Source organism: Trachurus japonicus, chromosome 1 (assembly GCF_045865225.1).
Source record: "Trachurus japonicus isolate A0001 chromosome 1, Traja_1.0".
NCBI classification, from domain to species: Eukaryota; Metazoa; Chordata; class Actinopteri; order Carangiformes; family Carangidae; genus Trachurus; species Trachurus japonicus.
This window is the reverse complement of record NC_140907.1, coordinates 37,803,374-37,825,277: the sequence shown is the minus strand read 5'-3', so window position 1 is coordinate 37,825,277 and position 21,904 is coordinate 37,803,374. Positions and strand designations below refer to the sequence as shown.

Here is a 21,904-nt window from a genome sequence, read left to right as displayed (position 1 = left end):
GGGGGTAGTCATTCGGGGGGTGGTGGTCAGCCATTGGGGGGTAGTCAGTCAGGGGGAAGCATGTCGTGGGGGCGCGGTCAGCCATGGGGAGGTGGTGTGTCATGGGGGGGCAGTCAGCAGTGGGGGTAAACAAAGGAGTTGGCAGGGGACACAGTCCAGTACAAGATAAACATACCAAAAATTCTGTTGCATTTCCCCACAATTAGTTTCTCCAACTGTTGTGGCGTATATAACAAACACTGCTCTCAATGCATATGAAAAACAGAAAAAAGAAAAAAAAACAAAAAAAAAACAAGGTTTGATGAAAAGTGTTTACAGTCCTCATTTCATTGTTACGATTCCTGTGTAAGCGTCAAAGTCTCTATTCTGTCTCAATTAAAGCTTGGTTACGCATCCTCCTTGTGTGTTCATCATTGTAGAGCTAAATATCAATGTCAATGACAAATATCATGTCGGCATGAATCTATACCGCCACATCCTGCTTTAAGTTAAGTTTTCTTCAAGTGGGGTTGTATGAGGTACAAATGACCATTAAGTATAATATCTGCAGCAGAAAATGTAATGAGAGTCAAGGAACATTCATACACTGCAGTTGGTAGTGTGAACAAAATTAAGTTATGGTGCTGATGGATAAACTTGTGATTATTTTTGCTTGTGACTATTTCACAGAAGTTCAACATAAAATAGTTTGACTTTGACTTTGCCAACAGGTCTTGATTTAAGGATCAAAGGACCTAAAATTTAGTCAGGTGCGATGGCCCGTGGCCCTAATAACAGATACACTTGAAAAACAACTGGGATGTTTATAAAGAAATCTGGAAAGCAGTGAAAGATAACCAATATAATGTGGAGATATAGACCAATACAGACCCCTGACCCAAGCATAGAATTTTTTAACAGACAGATAGCAACAAGGTCAACAATGTCTTACTTGGCGTTCATTAGGCCTTAACACTTAGCTCTGTAGGCGGCATACGCTGAGGACTGGGATGTGTGCAATAATTTTTGTGTACGTATGTCCAAACTGTCATATGTATTTTATGTATATTTATTGTTTACAAGGTAGCTTTTACCATGTACTGAGTCCACAACAAATTTCCACTAGGGGACAATAAAGTTGATTCTATTCTATTCTATTCTATTCTATTCTATTCTATTCTATTCTATTCTTTCTAACACTTTCCTGACACTTTGGGATGATCAGTAGCTGTCACTGGCTGTAGCTAAGATTAAAATGTCTGTAATCCAGAGATCCCAGATTTATCTATACTGTACACACCCAACTGGTGTTTGGGTGTGTACGATAGTCAAGGTGGACCAAAATAACATTTCAGTCAAGGAATGTGACTCCTTTTTGCTTTCTTAATCACTTGCTTCTTATATCAATGGATAAAAAAATACTCTGAGACACACTACACGATTGTAACAAATTGTCAATGTCATCTTGAGAGAGTGAGTCAATTTCTGGATCATATCCTAAAATATTTTTTACATACTTTTGTTTAATTTTACCTTTCAATGTGTTAAGATCTCAAGTTGCTGCATTTGTTAGGGGAGGTCACCATTGTGTGCAGACTGAATATTGAATAATACTGAATACTGAATATTAAATCCATACTTCAACTTCAGTTAGATCAGTACATAGGTTTTCTCAGTCTTGCTGTCAACAACTACTAATACCATAATCAGACATATGTGCTCCCCAAACCCCACAATGTTTATCATATTATCCATGACTATGTCCGTTGTTTTATTCTGTTCCATAACTACTGACTCCTGCAAAGAGAGAAAAAAACACTGCACTACAATAGCGCTGGTAAATGGTGCAAGGCTACCTCTTAGTGGTCATTTTAGGTAACTGCACCCTAGTTTCAAAAAAGTTGTTAGAGTAATCACTGTGAGACCAGTAGGTGTTGTTTTTAATGCACATCCTAATGTCATGATTATTATTTAAGTTTTAATGTGCATTAATCTGACAGCCTTTATTACTCAACCTTCTGTGTATTGAGTTCTGCATCTGCATGCCGTGTTTTTTTCTTGTGTATGGATTAAAGGGTATGTTCAGTCAGGCTTCAAGAATCCCAGACAACCAGCACCAGACCACTGACCAAATTCTTCATCAAGTCTTCATAAGTGATCCTGCCAACAGTGTGAAGAGTATAACGAACAACGGTGATGTGTACATTGGCAGCAGAGTAATTGCAGCCCAAGCTCTGAAACAGGTCAGAGGAGCTGGTCATACAGAGTCACGTGTTCTAGACCACTTGAACCACCTGTTCAGTAGTCATGGTGATAATGATTTGCTGCTTTTCTACATTTATGCCTCCCCATGTGTCGCAAAATGTACAAGCAGCACTCATAGGGAAAGCATTCTGCAAAGGATGGGTCTCATTCCACAATGGAAAAATTATGCTATTGTGTTTTTGAAAAATGACCAAGCCAATACTGAGGAAGAGCGTAGTGAAGCCCTTAAACAACTTGGGATGTACATAGGTATCCAAGGTCCAGTTGGTCTGAACAACATTTTCCGCTGTAGCAACCAAGATGGTCACATGCAATGCATCAGCTGCTCTGGTTATAGTCAAGTTGCACGCTACTGTGTTTCAGATGATATACAACCTGTTATCAGCCAAAGCCGACTCCCTGTTTCCACATCCATACAGTCTCAGCATGGCAGAGACGATTCCTCCTTACAAAGAGGTTTTCACATGGGCAATAGAAGTCATAGTCTTGACACAGGTAGATCTCGGGGCAGCCGAGGAAATGAAAGGGCCATGAGGGATGAGTAGACACAAAGGTAGAAAAGGAAGAGGGATGAATAGACACAAAGGTAGAAGAGGGATGAGTAGACGCAAAGGCAGAAAAGGAAGAGGGATGAGTAAACGCAAAAGCAGAAAGAAAGAGGGATGAGTAGACACAACGGTAGAAGAGGTATGAGTAGACGCAAAGGTAGAAAAGGAAGAGGGATGAGTAGACGCAAAGGTAGAAAAGGAAGAGGGATGAGTAGACGTAAGGGTAGAAGAGGGATGAGTAGACGCAAAGGTAGAAAAGGAAGACGGATGAGTAGATCCAAGGATAGAAAAGGGAGATGGATGAGTAGACCCAAAGGCAGAAAAGGGAGACAGGTTGGCAGAAAGGGAAGAAGAGGATTGAGAAATGTAGGAGGGAGCAGACGCAGAAGAGGAGGAAAGCGTACGGAAGGATTTTTGAGTCGTAGAGGAGGGAGAGGTCGTGGGGGCCACAGAGGGGTTTGGGAGTCGTGGAGGGTTTGGGAGACGTGGAGGGTTTGGGAGTCGTGGCGGGTTTGGGAGACGTGGAGGGTTTGGGAGACGTGGAGGGTTTGGGAGTCGTGGAGGGGTTGGGAGTCGTGGAGGGTTTGGGAGACGTGGAGGGTTTGGGAGACGTGGAGGGTTTGGGAGTCGTGGCGGGTTTGGGAGTCGCGGAGGGTTTGGGAGACGTGGAGGGGTTGGGAGTCGTGGAGGGGTTGGGAGTCGTGGAGGGGTTGGGAGTCGTGGAGGGTTTGGGAGACGTGGAGGGTTTGGGAGACGTGGAGGGTTTGGGAGACGTGGAGGGGTTGGGAGTCGTGGAGGGTTTGGGAGTCGTGGAGGGTTTGGGAGACGTAGGGGATAGTCTACAAGAAGGGGTGTCAGAGGGTAGATTTCATGCTCATGACTCTCAAATGCATGGTGTTGTCACTTAATGCTTCTGAGATGTTGGGGGGGGGATCCTGGATAAATTCAAGGTTGTAAATTTAAGGAGCTCAAAAGATGAATTCCCTGAGGTATAGTCATTGACGTAGAGTGAGGTACAACCCTGGTTGCATATTGGGTCAGGAAACACAGCTGGGTGAGTTTGGACCAGAGGACTTAGCATGGACTTGTATGGTTTGTTCAGTTGTACAGTTTAAACTGGGCCAGCCAAGCTACAGGGGAGCTGACTGACTGAAACATTTAAAACTTAATTGATTTATGATCAATATTCTACAAAAAAAGTGAGGTCAGTTTGAATTTCAGTGAGTGATATCTGGGCAATGTAATAAAATGTTATCTTTTTTTTTTTTTAATTATGTGAGATAAAAGTTTGTGGACAAAGCGGCTTCAGTGTGTCTGTAATTCATTGACATTTCTTTATTGCCCTTTTTTATAGACAAAGGCATGCTGCTACACTCAGCATTTGCCTAGTCTCTTAAATTCAAACTTCAGTCCAGTAGTTTATCTCAGAACCTTGTGAAATGTATTTGAATATCATATGTGACACAACAGTAGGTTCACAGGAGCTACAGGCAGCAGCAGACAGGACACCAGGTGATAGACTATCCTCTAAACCTCTTTTACAGGATAATACAGTAATATTTGTTAAAGTTATACACTGAAACTATATTGTAAGTGTATATTTGTTTGTTTGTTTGTTGTTAGAACCAGAACATCCTGTTCACAGCAGCCATGTAACACCTGTTTGCAGATTTTGGCATACCAACATACAGGCATACTGTAAATGAATGTAATGACAAAGAAGCAGTCACCTTTTTGCTCTGAATCCCAGATTACAGTAAATCTGCTGATGTTGGGTTGTTTTCGTCACTGCCAGTCCATAGACAACATGTTCTATCACAGTGTCTTAAATTTCATCTGAAATTACTGTTCTCACTCAGTTTCACTGAATATTGCCCATTTCAATAGAGAAAGGCATGGTGCTGCACTCAGCATTTGCCTAGCCTCTTCAGTTCAAACAGCAGACCAGTACTTTATCTCAGAACTGTGTGAAATGTATTTGCATGTCATAGCTCTTTGACACAATAGTAGTGTTCACCACAGCTACAAGCAGCAGACAGGACAGGTTGGGTTACTGAGTGTTCTTCAATTGGTCGAGGCAGATGGCTCCGCCCACCCTGAGATCTGCTGGGTGTCACACCTCTTTTTGTAAAGTATCATAAGTCATATTGTGAATTAACGCTATATTAATAAAACTGACTTGACTGTGTACAGGTAATAAGAGTTACGTGTAGGCTCTACCTGTTAGAGCTTTGACTACAAAGATCTGTAAAGTCAGACTACTTTGATCAGGCTTGATGATTCCTGATTTCAAGACCAAATTCATTATTATCTGAACACCAGATTAAATTATGTTATGTTAGAAAGGTGAAAGAACTTTGGTGACTCCTGTTTCTTAAAACATCAACATAGACGATGATTAGTTCCTACACTGTCATGTTCGTGTTCGAAGGATGAGGCCGTGTTGATAGCAAGTAACTTAGTTTAATGTCTCACGTTCTCAATAACATACATGTGGCTCCATGCAGTCTTGCTCTACTCAGTTATATGGTACGGTAAGCTGACTACTAACCAGTACTGCCGCCTAGCGGTCAAACATGTAATAACATCCAATCATAACATCCCCCCTTTTCTAAGGTAAAATGCATTAAAGGGGACCTATTATGCTCCTTTTTGCACCAACTAAAATAGTTCCTGGGTGTCTTAAAGACATGTCTGTGACGTGCTTCGGTCAAAATACCCCAAAGATCAAACATCACAGCATTCTCAAAAACAGGGCTCTGCAAAACGGTCTGTTTCAGTGGCCCCTCCCTTTAAATGCAAATGAACCACTCCCTCAGCATTGCGTTACCATGACGATGTCTACTACTAGTACCTATACTGATTTGGCCAAAATGTAGTATGCAAACAAAAGCTAAATCTGCAGTAGGCAAATTGCCACATCTCTCCAGTAGCCTATGCATCTGACCAGTCTACATTGTGTAATGAAATGTGCCCATGACCTAGTCTCACCCTAACCAAAGATGGTATAGAGTAGTCTTTGCCATGTAGGCTACTGTAACCATGTAACATGTAATATAAAAATGCAAAAATAAATATATAAAATAAATTAAAAATATATGCGGTCAGTTCATTGTAAAACAGTTATTTATTGATGTAAATGTGGTGATTTGTGCAGACTACAGAGCTCCGCAGCACTGCTCCTCTCCTCCTCCTTCTCACAGCTTCACTTTTCATTCAAACTAATTCAACTGCCACAAGATTTCATCAATGAGACCAACATTCTGCTAAATAGACTAACCACACGGCGGTAAACGTCTAAAAAACCTGCGGGTATGTTTATTAGCGATGGTTTTCTCTACCGCGATGAGCACGGACGCCTGCCCGGCCAAGGAGGCCTGCAGACGGGCTCTGCCTGTGTGAGGAGCCGCTGCAGCTCCAGAGCTCCGGTGCTCCGGCGGTCCAGCGTTACGTCGGTCCGGCGAACAACGTCGCCCCGGCGGTACGTCGCTCCTCACACAGGTACAGCTTCACTTACATGAAACGTCGGCGTAAACTTCTAAATAAAACTTAGTAAAGTGACGCGACAGCGCTACAACATGCAGGGAAGAAGTAGGAAGTAGTCCGCTCCGCTCTCCGCTGTGACACCAGGCACAACAGAGCAGCATGGGAGGAGGCGGGGCCGGCTGGAGCAGAGACCTCGGCATGACCATGTAGGGGAGTCCGGCACGCATCGACGTAGACGCGAGCTCATGTCAAAAAAAACTCAGTGCAACCGAGTGTAACAGGTGTGCAGAGAAATCCCAATTATCTAGCAGGGTTTACCTCCAAATGCATTAACCTCAGGATATGACACTTCCACGGCCTCTAGAACCATTATCCAACATTTTAAACATGTAGAAAAGTCTGAAAAGCTGGAAAAGCATAATAGGTCCCCTTTAACATGAATCATCACATTAGCTGTGTCAGTTATTTCAACCATTTCTCATTCAGCATAACTCTGCAACATATAAGCAGTATAGACAGTTTATATCAGATTGCATAACTCATCTCTAAGCCACTACTAGACCATTTAGAACACATTCACAACATCAATCAATATACATTTTGTTCAACATCTTTAACATGCATATTGAATTTTCTTTGTTTATAAGTTCAGTCTATCAGGCTTTCTGATTTCTCTTGTGGACCTTCTTAACTCAGGTTCGCTTGGAGTAGGTGTGTGAGAGTCAGTGTTACAGTCCATAACAGGTGTGGGAGTTACCTGAGATTCACCACAGGTTACACTGAGCTCACCAACAGTCCCTTGAGGAGTCTTTAACAGACTGCGACGATTGCGTCTGAGGAGTTGTCCATCATCAGTTTTCACCGTGTACGATCGTGGAGCAACTTCTTGCAGGACAGTTGCTTTTGTACTCCATCCATCAGCATCCTCAATCCTGACTGTGTCATTGGTAGACAGTGGAGGGAGATGCTTGGTTGTTCTGTCATAGAATGACTTTTGCATCATTTTCTGTTGTCGTAGCTTATGTTCAATCTTTGAGTGATTCTTTTGCTTTAATTTGTCGTTTTGATGACTCGGCAACGTTGTTCGTAGCTTCCTCTTCATCAGCAGTTCAGCTGGTGATAGGCCGCACTGAAGAGGTGATGCTCTGTAGCTCAATAAAGCCAGATAGGGATCCGAGTCACTGTCAGCTGCTTTCTTAGGAGTTGCTTGAGAATGTGAACTCCTTTTTCAGCTTGCCCGTTTGACTGTGCATAGTGTGGGCTTGACGTCACATGCTTGAAATCATATTGCACTGCAAACTTCTGCCATTCTTTGCTGCTGAAGCAGGGGCCATTGTCGCTCACCACGATGTGTGGGATGCCATGCCTGGCGAAGATAGATTTAGCATGTGTTATGACACAAGTTGATGTTGAGCTTGCTAGTAGCGCCATCTCAGGGAAGTTTGAGTAGTAATCCATTACCACTAAATAGTCTTTACCTCTGAGATGAAACAAGTCCATTCCTACTTTGTGCCATGGTGCTGTTGGCACCTCAGCTACCACCATAGGCTCTTTGCTCTGCTTGTTCCTGTGTTTCTGGCATGTTTCACATTTACTTACAAGTGTTTCAATGTCTTTGTTCAGTCCCGGCCAGAAAACCGTGTCTCTCGCCCTCCTTTTGCACTTTTCGATGCCGAGATGGCCTTCATGTATCCTGTGCAACATGTCCATTCTCAAAGCCTGTGGAATAACAATCCTGCCCTTTTTCAACAGCAGACCATCCACAGTACTAAGCTCACCTCTGACATGGTAAAATTGTGGACACGAACCAGCTGGCCATCCCTCATCCATGTTCTTCATGACATGCTGTAGCTCAGCATCCGTTGCTGTAGCCTCCGCTATTTGTCTTGACTTTGTGTCCGACACAGGCAGTGTAGCCGACACCATGTTCACATGACACTGTATGTCTTCGTCTGTTGCACTCACACTGTCGCCTGTAGTTGCTCTGGATAGGGCATCAGCAAGGACTAGGTGTTTACCTGGAGTATATATCAGTTGATACACTCTTTCCACAAGCCCCAGTTCTTCACAGGCTCTGTCACCAAGAAGTGATTCCCGTCCCTCATTCACAACAAAGAAGGATAGGTGGTGCACTTTTCCTTTAACTGTGACACTCAACCTGCACGTGCCCAAACATTTGATTGGCCGCCCATTGTAGTCTTTCAGTCCAGATTCTTTTCTTTTTATTTGTGGCTTATTTTTCATTGCCTTCACATCACACATGCTTATGAGATTTGCTTTTGCACCAGTGTCCAATCTCATGGTGACTACAGTCCCATTTATCATTAGAGGAGCTATCCACTTATCTTCTCTAGTGACATCATTTACATTGTCTGGCTTATTTATTTGTTCACTTTCACAATTCACCATTCCAACAAAGAAAGTGTCACTTAGATCAGGCTCGTCTATTAAGTTTACAGTTTTTTCTTTTTTCCACTCTTTCCGTTTGGAGAAGCATTGTTTAGCAAAATGATTCTTGCCTTGGCAAGTGGAGCATTGCTTACCAAACGCTGGACACTGTCTAGGCTTGTGCTGTGAGCCACAGCGCTTGCAGTTTATCATCACGTCCTCCTGCTGCTGTGCAGGCCGGGTCTGTGTGCGCCGTCTCCGCTGATACGACACTGCTCCAACCGCTGCCGCGCTGTCGCTCTGCGCCGAGGCGACTGCAGACATCTCGCTGAACGTCCTCACGTGCCTTTGGGACAGCTCACTGGCCTGGCAGATCTTAATGGCTCCTGCCAGCGTCAGCTCCATCTCCCGTAGTAGCCTCTCTCTGACCTTTTTATCCTCTACGCCGTAGACGATCTGGTCGCGGACCATGGAGTCACTCAGCGTTCCGAAGTTGCAGGACTGCGCCTTTAGCCGCAAGTCCGTCAGGAAGCTATCAAAAGGCTCATGTTGCCGCTGTGTACGAGACCGAAACACGTACCTCTCGTACGTCTCGTTCTTCTTCGGAGAACAGTGAGTATCAAACTTGCTAAGCACTACATCCAACTTTTCATTATCTTCAGGACTGTCAAACACGAACGTGTTAAATACTTCTATGGCCTGTGGCCCTGCTATTGTTAGCAGCAGCGCTACCTTTCTTGCCTCCGGCTTTTCCTCGAGTCCCGTAGCAGCAACATACAGGTGAAACCGCTGTTTGAAGGTGCGCCAGTTCTCGTCGACGTTCCCCGTTAGTTTCAAACTTTCCGGTGGTTTTAAATCCATGTCGTTCATTCGAGTTTACTCCTGGTACCATGTCATGTTCGTGTTCGAAGGATGAGGCCGTGTTGATAACAAGTAACTTAGTTTAATGTCTCACGTTCTCAATAACATACATGTGGCTCCATGCAGTCTTGCTCTACTCAGTTATATGGTACGGTAAGCTGACTACTAACCAGTACTGCCGCCTAGCGGTCAAACATGTAATAACATCCAATCATAACATACACCTGCCTTTGTTCACATTCATCAATGAGTAAACACTTGTAGGTCTAATTCAAAAAGATATTCAGTGCCTCAGTGTTTATGACTGGGACTGGATACTTGTTGATAACCACTAATATTACTGAGCAATACTGAAGAGCGAAACTTAAAAGTGTCCTGTGATCAGACACTAGTGCTCTGGTTGTCAAATGAGTCCACCATGCTTCTTGAAGCCAACATTAATCATTACAAACACAATGAACAAAGTGATAAAAGGTCAGTTTAAGAGTGCTGACAGAGTCGTGGAGGGTTTGGGAGACGTAGGGGATAGTCGGGCAGAAGGGGTCTCAGAGGGTCGATAGGTTCTGACCCTCGGTTTGTCTGTGTGTCAAATATTTCTAGAATAATCTGTTAAAAAATTGGATCCTGGAAAGATTCAAGGCAGCATGGACTCATATGGTTTGTTACAGTTTAAACTGGGCCAGCCAAGCTACAGTGGAGCTGACTGACTGAAACATTTAACTGTTCTTAATTGATTTATGATCAATATTCTAAAAAGTGAGGTCAGTTTGAATTAGTGAGTGAGGTCGGGGTTTTAAAATGTAATGTTATCTCTTTTTTTCTGTTAGATAAAAGTTTGTGGACAAAGCAGCTTCAATGTGTCAGTAGTTCATGGTGTTTCTTTATTGGCCATTTCAATAGAGAAAGGCATGGTGCTGCACTCAGCATTTGCCTGGTCTCTTCAGTTCAAACAGCAGACCAGTACTTTATCTCAGAACCGTGTGAAATGTATTTGCATGTCATAGCTCTTTGACACAATAGTAGTGTTCACCACAGCTACAAGCAGCAGACAGGACAGGTTGGGTTACTGAGTGTTCTTCCATCACAGAGTTAGTTGTTTTCTTCCTCAAACACATGTTCACCCAGGCTGTGAGCCTCTCTCTCTTCCTCACCCTCTTCTTCTGTTGTTTTCCAGGTGATAGACTGTCCCCTATCACAGTACAATACTACATTGGTAAAGTCATTTACTGTAACATCTGTACATAGTCATGCTGGAAACTGTGGGGTCCTGTGGGTCCGTGTCCTGGAGGGCAGGGACAATCCCTTCAGAGCAGGTCCAGGAGGACTCCAGAGGGGGAAAACTACCCTTCCCATGATGCCCAGGGAAGCTGCCAGGTGTGGGGGATTCCCGATCAAAGGGGAGGGAACGGAGACAAAGGCCGGCCGGGTGAGGCTGGGTGAGGGGGAGAGGAGAGAAGGACTGAGAGAGGCTGGTTGTTGGGACCAGGGAAGTTTGAGTTGGTTTTTTAATTTAAAACGAAAGAGACTTTGTAAGGTGCCACAATAAAGGCTACTTTCTGTTTGACTCTTTTGTTTTGTCTGGTTCCTGCACACTCCCCACCTGGCCTGATAGAAACACCCCCCTGTGATGTTACAAAACATTTATGTAATGACAAAAAAAGCAGTCACCTGTTGTTCTCTGCTCTGAATCCTGGATTACAGTCAATCTGCTGGTGTTGGGTTGTTTTCTTTGTCCACAGACAAGAACTTGTTCTGTCCTCAGTGGCTTAAATTTGATCAGAAATTACTGTTTTTTGTTCACTCCCCTCCTCTTCCTCCTAGACCACCTCTTATAGACTCTTCCTCTGCCTCTCAGATTGTTTCTGTGCATTGTGACAACCTTCAACAACCATAGTGATCTCTGAACTGACTTATATTGGTGTCTTCACATCAGTAGCCACAAGTGTGATGTGTTGTTGTGTTTAAGCTGTGTCACCTATGCTTTAATTATGTTTAACTTTGCTACCTGAGCTCAGCATCATGCAACACAAGTGCATCACAGTGGAAAACATGTTTTAGTGAGTGAGAAAGTGTTTTTTTGTGTCTAACCAGGTGAAAAGTTCTTCTGGTCTGGACTGATTCAACAAATGGGTTCAGACCACTGAGCGTTTGGTTCACACAGTAGGGTTTAGTGTTTTAGCAAACAAGAAATACTGGATTAGATTTTATCTGTAACTGTTGTACATCTCTCTGTGTCTCTCTCTCTCTCTCTCTCTCTCTCTCTCTCTCTTCATCTCCAACTCAGTTGGTCGAGGCAGATGGCTCCGCCCACCCTGAGATCTGCTGGATGTCACACCTCTTTTTGTAAAGTATCATAACATATATTGTGAATTAACGCTATATTAATAAAACTGACTTGATTATGTACAGGTAATAAGAGTTACCTCTACCTGTTAGAGCTTTACTTTGACTACAAAGATCTGTAAAGTCTGTTTTTGTCAAGTGCTATCACAGCTTGATGATTCCTGACTTCAAGACCAAATACATTATAATCTGAAATCCAGTGACTAAAATTGAATTTATTTATGTTAGAAAGGTGAATATTACTGAATATTACTGAACAATACTGAAGACTAAAAACTGAAAGGTGTTCTGTGATCAGACACTAGTGTTCTGGTTGTCACATGAGTCCACCATGCTTCTTGAAGCCAACACCAATCATTACAAACACACTGAACAAAGTGATAAAAGGTCAGTTTAAGAGTTCTGATAGAAAACCACAAAGGTTCCTGTCCAAACTGTTTTCTTGTCTGTAACAACATCTACTGCACGCCTGTCCGTCCTGGGTAAGGGATCCCTCCTCTGTTGCTCACCCTGAGGTTTCTCCTGGTTTTCCCAGTTAAAAGGGTTTTCTCTGGAGTTTTTCCTCAGTCGATGTGAGGGTCTAAGGACAGAGGATGTTGTTACGATGCCATGTGAAGACCTTTGAGACAAACTTGGTAAAAACAGGCTATACAAATAAAATTGCCTTGCCTTGCCTTGCCTTCCTCTAAACTCAACAAAGTCCATTTTGTGCCTAAACCTGCACCAAACCCTGACTATAACCAGTCTTACAATCTGTGGTTGTTCAGCATAATTTCTAGTTATTTTTTTATATATTACTTTTAGATAAAGGATTTGACTGTACTGACATGGACAAAGGAATGGTCTGCACTGATGATACATTTACTGTCTTTAACCTTCAGCTTTGAATTAATTCAACAGAAGAAATTTGTATAGATAAGATAATGATGCCACAATAAAGGCTTGGCCTCTGTCTCACTCCAGTGTATAAAGGTAACCTCTCAGTCTGACTGTGTTCAACAACACTTTGCTTCCCAGAGCTGAAGGAGCCCAGAGGGAGTCGACAGCATCAGACCGTCCATCTCACACCTTCTCTTCATTCACCAGGTGAGCAACATATTTCCATATCAAGATAGCTCAATGGGAACTCGTGTTGTGTATGTAGTAGTACTTTACTGAATGTCTTTGTTAGAGCCGCCATGAGATGAGAAAGAAGCCTAACTTTGATCTTCTGTTTTCTAGTTTTTGAACCTTTCACACCTGCTAACTCTACTGCTGAAGGTGAGTGCTTCTCTCTCTCTCTCCCCATTGATTTCACTTCAGGAGGAAGTTTAGCTCAATGCTTACACCTAAAATTGCTTGAATTATTAATTTGAAACCCTGTTTTGATGGAAATGTTGCCAAGTGACAAGGTGTGGACCTGGTGTTTTTTTTATGATGCTTAAAGGGATAGTTCACCCTAGAATGATATTTCGCTCATTATCTACTCACCCTCATGTTGACTAAGGGCTGGAAGAATTTTCAGAGTCCTCCGTCCCTTCTCTGAGTTACAGGGGGTCTTGGCGTAGCATTGCATTTCAATGCAACGGTTGCAAAGGAGGAACACCAGAGCTGTCTTCGTAAAAAAAACACACAACAAAAAAACATCCAAATTACCTCCATGATGCTCGTATGTAATGTCCGTCTTGTGGCTGAAGCCCCAAATTGCGTAATTTGTCCCGAAAAAAAAATTCTAAATAAGTCCACATTCCAAGCATTTTTTGTAGCATTAGCTCCTAAGTAGATCTGTTGTCCCGCTCTTCCGCTGCCAGCTGCGCATGCGCAAGGTTCGCACGTGAGTCCAAAGGACTCGAGTCTCAGTCTGGGTCTCAGTCATCAGCGACATGCTTAACAAACATTCTTGGAATGTGGACTTATATTATTAATTTTTTTTCGGGACAATTACGCAATTTGAGGCTACAAGCACAAGACGGACCATTACATACGAGCAAGCAAGGAGGTATTTGGATGTTTTTTTTGTTCTTTGTGTGTTTTTTTTACTAAGAAGAGCTTGGAGTCCCTTTTACAACCGTTGCATTGAAATGCCAACTGCTACTCAAGGACACCCTGGTAAATCAGAGAAGGGACGGGGTGGGACTCTGAAAATTCTTCCAGCCCTTAGTCAACATGAGGGTGAGTAGATAATGAGCGAAATATCATTCTAGGGTGAACTATCCCTTTAACACCAGAAACAATAACACTTTATGTAGTTCATGACATTTAATGTTTACTTTGGATCTTTTGTTGTTTAGTTTTATGATTGAACCACAGTGTAGTTGATCATTTTCTGACCTTCACATTCACTGACAGCAGTCGATGCAGATGCAAATGTCTGTTGTTATTATTATTATTCAATGCAATGCAATAAAATAACAGTTAATAAATGGAATATTTTTCATAAAACAAATCAATATAATTTCTTTATCTTTTGTTATACCTGCTTTTTCATTTTTCACATTGATATAATGCTGAATGTATGCAGATGGCTGGCCTGTGCTGGACAGCTGTGGTGTTGGTCCTTCTCCTGTCTACTGAAAACAATGTGTCTGCTAATCTGGACATCAACGGCATCACAAGGGTGGTCAACTACCTGGTGACAACGTGAGTCACTTTGCTTCTAGTCTCTCTAATGACTCATTCATCTTTTTATCTGTTTGCTGTTACTGTTTTAATTGTTTTAATTTCTAAATTGTAAAGTTAAAGGAAATATGTGTAGCATTACCACTAACAGGTCTTAACTTGACAGTCTAGAATAAATTTCATTTTCTCAAGATGGAAAAAGAACCCCTGTGTTTTGCTCCTACCACTCCTCTTTTTCTACCTATGTAAGTTATGATGCTAACATCACATGATAGACCACAGCTGATCAAGCTCTGTTTCAGAAAGCAGGATTAGTGAAAACTCTGAGTATGTTAAGCCTGAGATTAGTTTTCCATTTCAGAGAGCCAATCACTCACTATGGCAACATGTGTTCTGAACCAAACCTGCTCCCTGGCAAGTTTGGTTCATGTAAGCCTGAGGTTGATCATCCACCAAGCGTGGAGCAGGAAGCAGAGACATTGTGTCCTTTTGTGAATAAAGTTGTGGATGTGGAAGTGAAACTTTAAGGGCTGTTGAAGAGCGGATTGTTACAGTAGAGCCTGTTTGATGTTCTGTCGCTCCTGGAGGATTTATTACTTCTATGAAAGATAGCTACTGTTTCAACACACAGTCTATAGATAACCTGAACATTCTTTTCTACATTAATATTATACATCATGGATATTCATTACAATCAGAGCAGATTTTATGTTTTTATGTTTTCATCCGATGGCAGCTTTTTTTTTTTTTTTTAACTATCAGAGACAGTGAACACATCAGCAAGGCAACGGCTCTTCTACATCACTCTTTTATAAGACAAGCGCTGCAGGTTTTCATGTGGGACAGTGTAAGCAGCAGTAGTTCAACTTTATAACATCAGCCTGTGTAGAGGGAGAACATCAGTGACCAACTCTGGCACCAAAAGAAGCCCTGGCATTTTGACAGAGGCCACACATTAGGCCTACACAGCCACATATCTATATATCAGTGGTCATTGAATGATCATTAGAAAATGCATTGGTGGCTAAAGAAGTTACTCATGACAGACGGTCAGCATGCCAGGCTCCTGCACTATTAGGTGAGCTACAGAACTACATCTGAGGGTTTGTAACTAAAATCCCTTTTTCGGAGTTGGCAGAGAACACACTCTGCACTCTTTTCCCCATGCCATTTCATGTGGTTTTGGGTGCATTAGATTGTTATACTCCACATACGCCGTCATTAAACTGTCCAGGTGGGTTGGAGTGAAATTTGCAGCTCTGTTTCTTTCTTTCTGTCATTATGAATCGTGTCATCTATGCTCCACTGATGGTGGCTTTTCTTGCTCACAGTGAACGCGCCTCCCTCAGGCTCAACATACTCAGAGTTGATTCTGATCAGCTGTTCTGAAACAGAGCTAGGGATTTGACTTAGAGTTGAGCGTGCTTCCTGAAACAGGGCCTAGGTTGAAATCCAACCCACTGGATTATCATCCTTTTCTCTTCTCCTCTTCCCTCATCTCTCAAAACAGTAAAAATTTGCTGACATTTCTGAATTTAACACTTAACATGTGTTTGAAATTGCAATGCATTGAGCTGATGTAGACTGCATCACCTCCTGGTTCTTCATGAAAAATTGTTCAACTCCAACCGTCTCATACGTAACAAAACAGATGATATATTCACACTGTGAATACTCTCTGACACTCTTTATGTCTTCGTTTGGCAGGTATGGTATAGACCATCAGGTCGGTGTGGCTGTGAACATCCCACAGAACCAGGACTTGAATAAGCTTCAGGATGTGTTTGCGAAAGCTGACGCTGTTAAGGAGGGACTTCAGAGCACCCAACGATTGTATGTGGGTGACACGATGGTTGCGGCACTACCTAAGAACAATGTTCACGCAGAGGTACGCGTTTTGAAAGACATGGAGGACAACTTAGTTGGTAAAGCTAAAGATCAGTTTCTAGTCTTCTACACTTTCAATTCTCCATGTGCCACACACTGTATGAAGGAGGGTGGTCCGTACTCTATCATACCAAAGATTAATGAGGTCTTCCCTCATTGGACCCACTTTGCTTTTGTGTTTTCCAAAGTGTATGACACCCCAAGTGAAAAACCAGATGAAGCCCTCAAACAGCTGGGGAACACCATTGGCCACGACAAAGTTTTCCGTTGTTATAAACCAGAGAATGAAGCTTTTACATGCATCAACTGCTTCACTGATAAAGAACCTGTAGACAAGTGTACAAAAAATTGACCAAAAGAACGGTCTATTCTTTCCATCTAATTTCATTGTTACTTTGTTTTCTTTTGGGAAATGATCATTGCCAGTGGTGATTTGGCTTTCTACCTGAATGCTGGAGCTTCTGTAACTCTGTTTTATGTTTGTATCTTTATTTTCACATGTGATGTAGTGTACAGTACGCTATGATATTGTCACATCTGTCCTATAGTGCCACCTGCTGGTCACCTGGTGATCTTGATGTTTGGTTTTCTTTTCCTCTATTAAAACTCAGCTTGGCATCAATTCTGGTCTTTTTATTGTGTCTGTCACTATTATTCAACCTATTTTATAGTCCCATGTTTTACTGTAAAAAGCAGTCGACTTTAGAGTAGAGGATATTTTTTAAACTATGCAGTAAACATGCCATATTAGGAAAGTTGTCCAACTGGAACAGTGAGTGAGATCAAATCCATGAGGTAAAGTGATGGAAATGTCACAAACACAACACTTTATCACTTTTCAACATTAATTCAGCTTTTCACTGTTGAGCCTCATAAACACCAATTAACACAAAGGGAAACTGGTTTGTTTCTGAGCCACAGTCACACAGACAGGAAGTCTGACCTCAGCAGGGATGTAGGGGAGAGTGGGGTGAATTGAGGATAGGGGGCAGGTTGATCCACCTCATGTTGCTAGGAAACCTGTATCCCTACAAACCAACAGAATGAGTGTAAACATAACTGTTGTGATAATATAGCATGTCCAAAAAAAGTGGTCTTGTGGAACAAACTGCTGGGATCTTCTCACTGAGCCAAAGTGAACCATTTTATAATGATCTTTCTTGGTCTAAAGTTTGGTAAACAGGCTACAGAAACCTGTGGGTAACGCCACAGAGGCCACCAATTTCTGAGAAACTGAGGGTGTCACAGTAACGCCCGTAACACCAACAAGTCTGAAGCTGCTGCAGAACTGCTTAGTCAGCATGACTGGACAAACTGTGGATAACACTGTGCACTCTCTTGGTGCTACGTGTTACGGTGAGCGTGTTACGTCATTTCCTACCTGTACCTGCTGCACTGTTGCTGTGTTGTGTTAGACTTTCTCAATCCCCCGTCTAGTGTTCTGCTAATTTAATCACAATAAAGCAATCACCAGTGTTGCAACCAACGTTTTTGCTACATTACTCGAGAAAAAAAACATACTTACTGTCACATAGAGTCTCTTAACACAGACTCTCTTTGTATCTCTCCATTCAACTTGTTGTAATTTGCCACAGGTCCGCTAGTTAGTCTTAGCATACTAAGCTTTTTTTTTTATGGGCTTCCACCTCCCTCCTCATCTCTCCTTCCTCCTGCTTCTGAGTGTCAGGATGTTTAGCCTACTCCCTGCCTCCTTTAGTGGTAATGGTAATGTGTAATAAGATGTATCTGCTTGTTGTGTAGCCCTGGAGGCGTAGGCTCAGCGAGCTAGAGTCCCGGCTCCGCACCATTGGAGGCTAGTCCAGCTATAGTAGGCTTCACAGATCCAGCTTAGCCGGTGCAGAGTCCACCTGAGCCTAGCCGCCAGCTAGCAGTTCACTCCCATCCCCGTGCAAGCCCGGGAACAATGTCAGTCCGGACCGGACTTGGTCGACAACAAACCGCTGGAAACATATACGGCAATAAGCCCTTAGTTTGGCCCACCAACCCCCTTCACCGTCTCCAACAGCTTTTCCCCACTCAGGCGACACAACCCGCTGAGTAACGTAAAACTCAACATGTCCGATTACTCTGTTGCTCACAGACCCCGCAGTGAAGTCGGCATTAAGTCCCATTGGCCGCTTCCATTTTACGGGAACGTGAAGGTAGAGAATTCAGCGAGCATAAAGGTGCATCCCAGGGGCCAGAGCGGGCGAACTGTTGAAGCTGCTAATTCTGAAAGCTGCTGGCATTTAAATCGTAAGGGTTTAAATACAGTAAGATTGTAATCTCCATGTCGGGCGTTAATGAACACCCCGGCTTCGCCAGTTACGGATTTAACTAAGGTTAAAATGGCTGTCGGTGTGCAACTTTGCAAAGACTATGTCGGGACTCCGTAATGATCTCTGGCCCGCTGCCCAACCCTAGTGAGAGACGATATGTTTTTAGCATCGCAAGCGTTCATAATCCATCGAGCTGGGCTGTCCTGGGTGGTGCTTAGATAACGCACGTTTGGCTTACATAGATAACTGACCTTCCTTCTGGGGAAAGACTATGGTCTTGATTCGGAGAGATCAAACTCTCTCCTGTTCAGGATGACCGAAAAACTCTCTAAAAGATGTCTCCAGTCAGGTCCAAGAATGCCCCAGCGAGGATTTGACAGCAGTTAGGAAGACGAGAGCACATCTCTTCCCACCTTAGCTTTCTCTCCACTGGCTTCCTGTAAGGATATAGAGATAGACTTCAAAAATCCATCCATGCTGACTTATAAGGCTCTTAATGGATACAGCTCCCAACCTACAGAAAGAACTAAACATTTCCCTTTACTGTCCTACCAGAGCACGATCCGCTCAATCCCAGAACGCATGTCTAGTTAAGTGACTCCCAGCTATCTCTAAAATAAACAGGACTGGTAAGTTAGAGCCTTCAGTTTTACCGGGCTCCTTTAACTGTGGGGGAAACAGCTCTCTCCCATTGGGTCAAAGAGGCGAGACACTCTAACTAAATTTAAGTCTAAGACTTATGACCTTCCTTTATGACAGGGCCTTTTAGTTTAGGGCTGGTTCAGGTAGCTCTCGAACCTCATTTTATAGGCTAACGCTGCTATAGGCATAGACTGCTGGGGACACATCTGGTTACACAGAGCCCTCTCGCTCTCCTCATCCTCTCCGCTCCTCCTCTCCTCTTCCCGTCCTCTCACTCGTCCTCTCCTCACCTCTCCTCTCCTCTCCTCTCCTTCTCTCTCCCCTCACCCTACCCCCCCCTCCCCTCTCTCCTCATCCTCTCTACCTCCTCAGTATATTTTTGAACTGTCCTTTTCTGTTGTACTTTGTTTAGTTTGGCCTTGGTGATCCTCGCATCACTCGTCTGTTTTTCCGGAGTTCCACCGGAGCCTCCATCTCTCTGCACCAGCCCACCGACTGCATCGCCCCCCCCTCCCACCCCATTCCCACCTGGCTGTTAGACCGGGCCTCCCCTTCCTTCCCATGGAACCAGTCTGGGGTCTCCATCGAGCTGCCACCCAGTCCTAACCCCCACCCCCCCCCTCCCCCCCCCCGAGCTGCACCACCCCCCCCACCCCCCCCCCCCACCAGAGACTGCCCCTTCATCAACTCCTGCTAACATTTCCATATTTCGCACATTCTGTGACAAAACTGTAAAACTGATTTTCTTGTCTGTCACAACATCTATTGCACGTCTTGACTGTCCTGGGTGAGGGATCCCTCCTCTGTTGCTCACCCTGAGGATTTCTCCTGAATTTTTTCCCCAGTTAAAAGGCGATTTCTTCCATGGAGTTTTTTCCTCAGTGGGATGTGAGGGATCTAAAGGACAGAGGATGTTTGTTTTACGAGTGCCATTGTACAAGACCTTTGAGACAAACTGTTTGTAAAAACGGGCTATACAAATAAAATTGCCTTGCCTTGCCTTGCCACTGACCACACACACATCAAACAAACACACACATTTCATTTAGATTCCCAGGATCAAATCACTGGTGGAGATCACTCAGCTTTATATTGTGTCTGAACTGAAAAGCTTAATAAAAACCTCTCCTCTGTAACAGGACAGTTTGCTGCCATCAGCTGCACAGACCGTGACCTCAGTCGTTCACACTGTTTATAGTTCCTATCATTAAAACAACGAGGTGAGATAAAAACAGGAAGACTGTGAGTGTGTGGTGGATGGATCCACCAGTCATTCAGCAAAGCAGAAGTCTTCATCTTATCTTCATCTGTCAGACTGTCAGACTAAAGGCTGAGAAAGCTGCAGGTTTATACAAGACAAGGCCGACTGACCGACGATCGGGTCGGTTCTGGTTGTAATTTTCAGGCCTGTTGAGAACTCTAACTGAGGCTGGTAGAATTAAGTCTGCCAACCACTGTAGCAAATGTTTAAAAATGCCATTCTTACATTGACTGCATTTGTTCACATAAGACCAGAACTCAAAATGTTTTCAAAAATTCATAAGAACTTCCCCCTGGATGAATGATTTCTCTTCATAACTTCTCACATAAAGTGACTTTACTCTTTTTCCGTCTGTTCCTCTTCCTCCTTTTCGAGTGATATGTTCAAATAAGGTTATGAGACGACTGTGGGAGGTTTGTCCATTGTGTCTTACTGTCGTCTATAAGATTAAAGACAATCACTTCCTCCTGACACAGCTCACTGCAGCAGCTCCTTCACCAAACACTGAGGAAAAAAGACCCCGAGGACTCAGCGGCTCCAGAGCAACTATCAGACATCGTCCTCTACCAGAACAGGTATGAAATAACACTGCAAAGTTTTACTGACGACTAGTTTACCTTTTGGAAAAATATTTAATCTGCCTGGGATTTTGATCTACAAAATATGAGTTAGATTCTGCGTGATCGAAGCAGAAATAATGAAAGTAATGGCAAACAAACACTACTACATATCTCCAAAATCAGGCAGGTTTCCAGGATGCCAAGTCGCCTACTCATTTTAATGTAACAATTGCCGATGAGAACCGGTGTCATAAAGGAAGAAAAAAAAACAATCGATCACGGACTTCATGATCGATTACCATGGCAACGAACGAAGCTTTGAAGCTTCGATTTTTTGGGGTCAGCACTAGTTGCCAAGCTTTACTTTGACTACAAAGATTTGTAAAGTCTGTTTTTGTCAAGTGCTATCACAGCTTTATGATTCCTGACTTCAAGACCAAATTCATTATTGTCTGAAAGCCAGTGAGTAAAATTAAATTGATTTATGTTAGAAAGGTGAAAGAACATTAGTGATTCTTTGTTTCTTAAAACATCAACATAGACGATGATTAGTTCCTACACCTGCCTTTGTTCACATTCATCAATGAGTAAACACTTGTAGGTCTAATTCAAAAAGTGTTTATGACTATGACTGGATATTTGTCGATAAGCACTAATATTACTGAACAATACTGAAGACTGAAAACTGAAAGGTGTTCTGTGATCAGACACTAGTGCTCTGGTTGTCACATGAGTCCACCATGACCGAAGCTGACCGAACCCTGACTACTCTGTTAGAACAACTAGCCTTGTAGTCCATCTGTGGTT

The 21,904-nt window shown here is 43.1% G+C and overlaps 3 protein-coding genes across 3 annotated transcripts in view; all 3 read left to right on the top strand.

Annotated features, from left to right (window-relative positions):
- Positions 1–21,904, top strand: part of LOC146992530 (uncharacterized) — a 63,096-nt gene that overhangs the window by 19,845 nt on the left and 21,347 nt on the right. The gene's annotated exons all lie outside the window — the stretch shown is intronic.
- On the top strand, positions 2,053–3,700 carry LOC146992531 (uncharacterized). The gene is made up of 2 exons (XM_085790870.1): positions 2,053–2,785; positions 3,223–3,700. The coding sequence occupies exons 1-2, from the start codon at positions 2,058–2,060 to the stop codon at positions 3,698–3,700; spliced, it is 1,206 nt and encodes a 401-aa protein (XP_085646996.1). The 5' UTR covers positions 2,053–2,057.
- Positions 21,029–21,904, top strand: part of LOC146992529 (uncharacterized) — a 34,506-nt gene continuing 33,630 nt past the window's right edge. The window contains exon 1 of the mRNA XM_085787474.1: positions 21,029–21,112. The gene's annotated coding sequence lies outside the window, so the exon portion shown is untranslated. The remainder of the gene's footprint in view (positions 21,113–21,904) is intronic.